At 38.5% G+C, this 9,535-nt stretch overlaps 1 protein-coding gene across 1 annotated transcript in view; it reads left to right on the forward strand.

The window, feature by feature from the left end:
- Positions 1–352: 352 nt before the first annotated feature.
- Positions 353–9,535, forward strand: part of LOC106882888 (myb-like protein D) — a 14,066-nt gene continuing 4,883 nt past the window's right edge. Inside the window, exons 1-2 of the mRNA XM_014933698.1 lie at positions 353–478; positions 7,276–7,290. Coding sequence (XP_014789184.1) covers positions 353–478; positions 7,276–7,290 — 141 coding nt within the window. The remainder of the gene's footprint in view (positions 479–7,275; positions 7,291–9,535) is intronic.

A 9,535-nucleotide genomic window follows, 5' to 3' on the forward strand; every position in this document is an offset into this window, starting at 1 on the left:
TATACATAAATGTGTGTGTGTGTATATATATATATATATGATACTTGAACGGAGACTTGTTGATGTATGTTGCGTACAAGAGGTAGGGTGGAGAGGAGCTTTGCCCAGAGTCCTCACAGGCAAGGCACATAGGTATAAACCCTTCTGGGAAGATAATAGTGATGGAATAGGTGTGAGCATACTTCTTCCAGAGAAATGGGTGGATAAGGTCATAGAGGTAGTGAGGGTGTGCGATAGGCTAGTCTTGCAGAAAGGTATAGCTACAATTATCTCTGCTTATGCCCCACAAGTGGGCCTACCAAATGAACAGAAGGATCATTTTCATGATATTCTTCTGCAAGCTACCTTCAAGATGAGTGACAATGACCTCATCTTTGTGGCTGGAGATTTTAATGGGCCTGTCGGACAGCAACCTGGTATCTTCCATGGTGTACTCGGTGGCCATGGAGTTGGTACTAGAAATGAAGAGGTTCCTGAAGTTCTGAAATGCGAATAACCTATTGATTTGCAACACCAACTTCTGCAAGCCAGATTGATTTCATTCTCACCAGACAGCAGGATGCATGGTTGCTCTTAAATACAAAACCCCTCCCTGGTGAAGAATGTACCCTCTAGCATAGACTAGTTATTAGTGACTTTAGACTTGAGGCCAGAAGGTTGCCAAAAAGCAGACCAACCTGGAAAAGAAGGACTTGGAAGCTTAAGAACCCTTCACATGGTCAGAGATTTAGGGATAGCCTTATCAAGAAATTTGATGATAGGGAGAAGGAGCTACAGTTCTGTGAAATAGAAGGCAGCTGCAAATTCCTACAAGACAGCTTGCTGAGCACCACAAACCAAGTCTCTGGCTAGTGCCAAGTCCCTTCTGGACCTAGGTAACATGGTGGTGTTTCAATACTGTAGACAGGGCCATTAGAGCAAAGAAACAGGCTTGGAAGGCCTGGAAGAGTGGGGATAGCAGGAGAATGCATCAGATAGCCAAAAGGGAAGCTAGGAGATAGGTATATATAGCCAAGGGAGTAGCAGAAAAGAAGTTTGCCAATGTCCAGTGATGTGAGGACCAAAGAACTGAAGTATTTCGGATTACAAGACAATGTATGAGAGAAAGCCATGATGTCATAGGAGAGAAATGTGGCTGCATGGATGATGGTGCCATTACAATTAATGATTCTGCAAAGAAAGAGACTTGGAGATGCCATTATAAAAGACTGCTGAATGTGGAGAATAAATGGGAAGAGGAGAGTCTGCCAAAGGTTGACCCAATTGAGGGACCAGTTACCCGAATTGACAGTACCCTGGTAGATAAAGCAAATAAGGATATGAAGACAGGGAAAGCACCTGGCCCATCAGGAATCACTGCTGAGATGCTTAAAATATTGGGCAGTGTGGGTTATGGTCTTGTCACCCGCATCATAAATCAGGTAGTTTATGAAGGAGTCATACACAATGACTGGTGCAGCAGTGCCATAGTCGACTGCTACAAGAGTAAAGGTGATGTTTTAGGTAGAAATAACTACAGGGGTATCAAATTATTGGATCAGGTGAGGAAAGTTACAGAGAGGGTCATAGCCCAACTAATTAGGGAGAGAGTAAGCCTAGATGAGATGCAGTTTGGTTTTGTGCCAGGCGAAGCACCACTGATGCTACATTTCTGGTATGGCAACTGCAGGAGAAATATCTAGCCAAAGATAAACCTCTGTACTTGGCTTTTGTTGACTTGGAGAAAGCCATTGACAGGGTCCCCCAATCCCTTATCTGGTGGTCAATGCAGAAACTGGGGATAGAAGACTGGTTGGTAATTGTTGTACAAGCCCTGTACAAGGATGCTGTCAGTAAGGTGAGGGTTGGCAATGAGTATAGTGAAGAATTCCGAGTAGAAGTAGGGGTTCACCAAGGATCAGTCCTCAGCCCCCTCTTATTCATTATAGTCCTCCAGGCAATAACAGAGGAATTCAAGACAGGCTGCCCCTGGGAGCTCCTCTATGTTGATGACCTTGCTCTAATAACTGAGACACTGCCTGAACTAGAGAAGAAGTTTAGGGTGTGGAAGCAAGGTTTAGAATCGAAGGGCCTTAGGGTTAACCTAGCAAAGACCAAAGTCTTAGTAAGTAGGAAGGCTGTCAAATCACAAACCCCTTCAGGTAGATGGCCCTGTGCGATATGTAGAAAAGGCATATGATGAAACTCCATATGATGTACCCGGTGTAAGCTATGGACACAAAAGGTGCAGCAATATCTAAGGGAGGTTAACCGGGAAGATAGTTTTTGTGTGTGGCAGATGCACAGGGGAAATAAATACTGAAGTTGTATGGAAAACAGATTCCATCACATGCTAGTGGGAGAAACTAGAAGTGGTTAATAGCTTCCACTATCTAGGCAACCAAGTCTGTAGTGGGGGTGGTTGCTCTTGAGAGTGTGGCGGCTTGAATAAGAATAGCAAGGGCAAAGTTCAGGAGCTCCTACCTCTGCTGGCAACTAAGGACTTCTCACTCAGGATGAAATGTACACTGTTTGATGCCTGTGTGCGCACTGCCATGCTACACGGCAATGAAACATGGGCCATGACTGCTGAGGACATGTGTAGGCTTGAAAGAAATGAAGCTAGTGTGATCTGCTGGATGTGTAATGTCAGTGTGCATACACAACAGTGCCCTGTGAGAAAATTTGGGCATAAGAAGCATCAAATGTGGTATGCAAGAGAAATTACTGCACTGGTATGGTCTTGTGTTATGTATGGATGAGGACAGCTGTGTGAGGAAGTGCCACTTCCTAACTGTGGAAGAGGTAGACACAGGAAGACATGGGATGAGGTGGTGAACCATGACCTTTGAACATTAGGTCTCACAGAAGCAATGACAGAAGATCAAGGCCTTTGGAAATTGAGAGGACCTGGCAAGTAAAGTGAGATCACAGCCATGGCTGATGCCAGTGTTGCATGTCCGGCCCAGTTAACAGTACCCCTGATGCATCGGGTGATATGATATGCTTGAGAAGACCTGTTGAGTTAAGTAAAACCAATATCATGGCTATGGCCAGTGTCCCCTGACTGGGTCCCATGCCGGTGGCACATAAAAAGCACCATCTGAACATGACCAATGCGAGTACCCACTGACTGGCTCCTATGCCAGTGGCACGTAAAAAGCACCATCCAAACGTGGCCGATGCCAGTACCCCCTGACTGGCACATAAAAAGCACTATCCGAATGTGATCGATGCCAGGACCACCTGACTAGTCCCCATGCTGGTGGTACATAAAAAGCATGATGATGATAATGATGATGATGATGGATTCACTTGTTGTGAATGACAAATGAGGGTTTAGTAAAATAAAGCATTAATCATATTCTAAGGATACGAATGTGTTTCTTGAGGCCTACTGGTGCCTTGCAAACCTTTTGGCAAATGAAACAAGTTGAGAGTGCTTGTGAATCATTTACTATGTGTTTTATTGAGTGGACAGCAAGGCCTACTTTGCTTTGTGCCAGAAAACCACAATGGCAGGTAAGGTTTCCATTTAGAAGAGCAGCATTTTGCCAATGTGCCTTCATGCTTGCATGAAGTCGGTCCTGATGTTGGAGTCGACTTTGCTCAAATTTATACCTTTATCAATATACATCAATTACTAACTTTCACAATGATGCCAGATTCAAACTAACAGAAGTGTTTACATAATTGCATTTATATATATATATATACACATTTACATACTTGTATAGAATGGTTGTTGTGTTAGGTTGTCAACACGAAGTTTGTATACATATATGTTTCCGCGATGAAGTCACAATGGGGATACTGATAATTTAAATTTTTTCCTGAGATTGGGCAAATGTGTCTGTTGATTGCAGGATTTAATTACCTTTGCTAAGGAAGGAGGTTATGTTTTTGTTGGCGTTGGTTTGTCCGTCTGTGTGCAAAATAACTCAAAAAGTTGTGAATGGTATTTGATGAAACTTGCACGAAAAGTTGGTAATGACACAAGGAACAGATGATAAAATTTTGGTAGTGATCTGTAAATTTTTGTGGATTCTTGAAGGGTTTTTCATTTGTTATATTTACTTTACATGAAATATTACAATGTTATGTTCTTTGATTATCTCCCTTGAAAACACGTTCATCATTTCCACTTCACCTATGGTGGCATTTCTGTTTCCTAAGTTTATTTTCGTTTCTCTATTAGTAATTTTACTCGCATATCTATCTTAAAATGAGCTGCTTGATGGAGGTCTGTGGAAGATGACATGACAAGCCTTGACTATTGAGATCGACTCAGAAATCTCAGGCTTTGTTCTCTCCACCACCGCTGTGAAACTAGCTTGCTGTTGTCATTGATGTATTATAACTGCTTCAGATGATTCCTGTTTTTAAAGTTTTTTTTTTATACCATATGGCTGTGTTATTTTTTTTTAACCCTGCCAAGGAGGTTATGTTTTGCTGGCATTGGTTTGGGAAACTGGGCGATTTTTAGCATGCGTGTATATGGGTGGAAATGAGCTGCTTGGCAGAGGTCTGTGCTCTCTGTGTGCTTTTCTAGTTCTCTTATTGTTCTTTTTCTTCAACACAAATTGTTCTGATTCATCATGACACATTTTGTGCATCTATCAAATAATCTGTCCTCCTGTAATCTGAACCACACCACAGTCATATCAGGTGATTTTAACATTGACATCTTAAATCCTACTAATACCGGAAATCAAGCAACTTCCAATTCATGTCCAGATCAAATATGGTGTAATCAACTTTCCAAAACTCATTCTGGAGTTTTTGACGTAGAAATAACTGAACATTCTCCTACGTTTACCTTATTCAATCTCAAAGGATATTTACATGAACCAGTAATAAAATATAACCATGATCATAGCCAGACCACTTTAGATAAAAGTCTCTTCATAGCCTGACCACTTTAGATAAAGTCTCTTCAGGTGTTTACTTCTAATTTTATAACTCTTCCTATTTCAGACATTAATGTTAAAATGGAAATTTTTATCACAACCTTCTCTGAAATATACAATATGGACTTCCCTATTCGATCAAAACAAATATCTCCTAATTTTTATCTCAAACCATGGTTAACAAGTGGTATTTGAAATTGTATTAATAAAAAGTATGCGCTCTTTAGCCAATACGAAAATGGTCAAATAACCTTTCAGAATTATAACACTTATAAAACACTACTCACTACAATTATAAAACGGGCTAAATATAAATATTTTCAAAATAAATTTCATGCAAACCTTGGTGATGCAAAAACATGGTAAACAATAAACACACTTACAAACAATCAAAAAAAGAAACATATGATTCATGAAATTTTACAGGATAATAAATCACTTACTAACCCTTATGATATAGCCTGCACCTTCAATAATTACTTCTCTAATTTAGCTACAAACCTTAACAATCAGATCCCCCACTCATTGTCCTACATGGACCCTAGTAACCCAAACTTCTTTGCATTTTCTTCTTCCCCAGACGAAGTGAGAGCTGTTATAAACTCCCTTAAAAATAAACCAGACTCAAATGAAAATATCCCTTCATATATCTACAAACAGATTGTTGACATAGTCAACTTACTATTGCAATGCTCTTTTCTGAATCAGTTGCACAAGGTGTATTCCTTGACTGTCTAAAAATGGTATGTGTCATTCCAGTCTATAAAACAGACCTATATCCTATATGTAAGTAACAACAGACCTATATCCACTCTCTCGAAGAATTTTGAAAAGTTAATGCACAAGTGACTAGTCATTTCTCAATCTTAACAAAATACTATCAAATCACCAATTTGACTTTAGAGAAAACTTACGTACTGCTGATGCAATCCTTGAATTTCTAGATTATACCTACAGTTCACTAAACATCTCTAAATATTTCCTTGCACTTTACTTTAATATCAGTAAAGCTTTTGATTCTGTACATTCAGTTATATTGTTGGCCAAACTTAAGCATATGGAGTTCCTAACAATTGGTTTAGATCATATCTCTCAGCGTGAATAGTATGTTTCTGTTGAAACATCAAAATCACCATTATCCACTATAAGCTAGGAGTACCCCAGGGCCCATTACTCTTCCTTATCTATATAAACGATATGTGCAATTCTACTAATTTATTAAATTTTCTACACTTTGTTAATAACTCTACTATTTTTACTAGTCACCAAGGCCTTCCTTTCCTATTCAATACAGTTGTATAGGGGTAGACCTACACAATATTCTTAGTCACCATATACCTGTACACCTTACTTCATCCTAAAGCCAATCCCTAAATCCCCCCCTCACTCCAACTACCTCTCTTTCTATTTATTTACTTTTCTTTCCTTTTACCACTTAATAGCCACCCTTCGCTACCAATCTGTTATTGAATGTTGATATGCTCATGTCTTTTTCCTTTGGATGTTTACTACATCAGGATTTTAACCCACATGGATCTACACAAAATTCCACTTCTGGAATTCCACTTTATGTCAGCATTGTTGTCATCATATCCGATTCTGAATAAGTAATACTGACAAGATCACTTTCATTATCACCTTCAGGAAAAGAAGATTCATCACAAATAATTTTTTCCATTTTTTATTTAAATTGGATAATAATTGTGAAATCTCTTCAAGGCTTAGCTTTTGATACCTTGATATTTCATAGAAGGATTACAATTATAAAACCAAAGGAAAAATAAATAGTTGGCAAGCTGTCACTGTTTTATACTTGTTGAATTATAATGCAATGTTTCATCATTCCTTCAAAGATAATGCAATACTAAATGTTTGTTTCATAAAGATGATGCACTCACTAAATAGTAGTATTGCATCATCTTCAAATGTCTTAGTAAATGCTATTAGAGATCTTTGCCAAGCAGTATGGGATGAGGTTGTGAAAGCTGACCTCAAGATGCGGAGCCTTACAGAGGAAATGACAATGGGTTGGGAGGGTTGGTGCTCAGCCATGCTCAAGAAGACCTGCTCATAGCTAGCAGAACACCTACCCAAAACCTGGTTACAAATCTCACTGTGCTGTATGCACTAGGGATACAACTTTTTTGTAACTTCATAGTCCTGTATCATATTCTGATGAGTTTTTGCTAGAAAACAATGAAAATCAATGTTTTGTTTTTTTTTTATTAAACAGTTCACCCATGACTGGCTTTGAAATTTTTATACTTGGTTGCATTTGGGTGGATTTCCAAAAACTAGAATCCTGATAGAATAATAAACAAAAAAGGGGAAAAAATCCAAAACGTTTAATCTATAACTGTTAAAAGAACTGTATTCTGCATTCCAGAACAATAAAAAGAAGGTAAGTCATAGAACCCTGCCAAATGAAGTACAACTAATTTAAAGAGCCAACTTAGTCTCACACCAAATATGTAACCAATAAGGGAGAATGAAGAAACCTGCAACCCACAGCTCCCTGTCAATAGAATTATTCATCTGATATTTAGTTTAATTTTGTTGTGATTTTCCACAATTTATTCAGCAAATGGTATTTTTCTTAATAGATGAGAAACATTCAGTTGAAACTCTGGCTATGTCCATCATGTGTCACACTGATCCATGTAACTTAGCAGTTCACCAAAAAAAGACTGACAAATCAAATTAACTTAGAATTGATTTAGTTGACTAAACCATAGAAGCTTATGCCCCAGCATAGTCACAGTCAAATGACTGAAACAAGTCAAAGAATAACAATAAATGAATGGTATTTCTTCATTTTATGACCACAAAATGAAAGTAGAAATTAACTGTAAGCAATCAGTCAAAGGAAATTAAAATTTTATAAAACACCTTTTTCTTATCAAAATAATCATTTTACTATCTTAAAACATGGAATTCCTCCAAAAGAATGAAATTTCAAAATGAGTTGAAAACCATATCTTTATTTATTTATTTTTTTTTTTTTTGGTGAGGAGAAAATTTAAGAAATTAAAATGTTTTGATGTTAAAAAGAAGAACCCAAAGAGATTTTGAGAAAACCAAAAAGTGTGTGGAAGAGGGTGAAGTGCCTATATTCAACATGTTCCACATGAGTATCCAGCTGTAAAACCATGCCAAAACAGGCAGAAGCACCTGGAACAGCTCTCTGGATGGCCAATTCCTGTTAAATCATTCAATATGGAGGAAAATGTGTTAAATGATGATGAACCTTGAAGGGTGTCATGTTTGATCTTTCATTTTGTGATCATAAAAGATTACTAATAAGTAAAAAGAAAATACTGCAGCAAATATTGGTTTCAAATTTTGGCACAAGGCCAGTAATTTGGGGGAGGGGGTAAGTTGATTACATCGACCCCAGCGCTCAACCAGTACTTATTTCAATGAATGAAAGGCAAAGTTGAGTTAGGCAGAATTTGAACTCAGAATGTAAAGATGGATGAAATGCCACTAAACATTTTGCCTGGTATACTAACAATTCTGCCAGTTCCCCACATTAACTGCAGCAGATACTGAGGTAAGTGACATTCTTGGCTGATAACAGAATAATGTACAGGTCATGTGGCTGGAGGGAGGGGGAAAGAAAGAGAGAGAGACAAAAAAGAGGGAAATTATGATTGATTCAACCAATTAAAACAAATGACTGCTTTGATATTATAGCGAACAACTTAAGGGAAATTCCTCTCTCTCTCTCTGTTACATATACATGAATACGGACGTAGTAGATAACAGCTAGCCTTCGGCTGCACCTTTGGACCCTGTTGTGTCTACTACTATGATTGGTTAGTATTGGCGCAATTTGTCACTTGCTCTATTGTGTGCCAAGATGCAACTCAACCAATCGCAGCCTTCAGATAAGGTCATGTGAGACAGTCTTTTCTAAACCTTCGGTGGGCCAACTGCGTTGTATAAAACGCTAGCTTCACACTGTCTCAAGGTCTTTCAACTTCAGGCCTTCTGAGGTCTAGCCACTGACCACAGAGCACACAGCCAGTTCCAGCGGTGACACAACAGCAGCCACATGGAGACTCATCAACACTTCGTCCAGCAGCATTCAGGACCTCCATCTCTGTCACCACCATCATTTTCTTAATGACATCAACTTCTTGCTACGTACACAGCAACCAGCAGCACTCGTACAGGTTCTATCTCCATGCTGTTTGTGAATTACTTCACCATTGTTAACAGCAAATACAATCTGCAAGAATTCCTGTAACAAGAGACCGACAACAGCATTGTAGCCACGACTTCTTATATGACATGTGCCTCTCCCTGGCTCTGCATTGCAGCCTCAACTTCTTGATACAGCATTTCAAATACTGTGTACATTGACTACGAACTGGTATTTATCATCCTTGTGTCTGAACATTCTTCTAACATCATATTATAGACTCTTTCAATGCTCTGTACTTACCCAATTAACTAAAGACTTGTTTTGTTTATGCTTTTCCCTCCGGTTTTTTGTTCTATGTGTGCCATAAATATCGCCATCCGTTTTAGAGAAAAATTTGTAGTTTAGAATCAGTAGTTCTTTGACTGCTATTTCTAAATTTTCAGTATGTTGGAGAAGCAACTCAATTGCTAATCCCTTATATTTATGATGATATACA

Source organism: Octopus bimaculoides, chromosome 3 (assembly GCF_001194135.2).
Source record: "Octopus bimaculoides isolate UCB-OBI-ISO-001 chromosome 3, ASM119413v2, whole genome shotgun sequence".
NCBI classification, from domain to species: domain Eukaryota; kingdom Metazoa; phylum Mollusca; class Cephalopoda; order Octopoda; family Octopodidae; genus Octopus; species Octopus bimaculoides.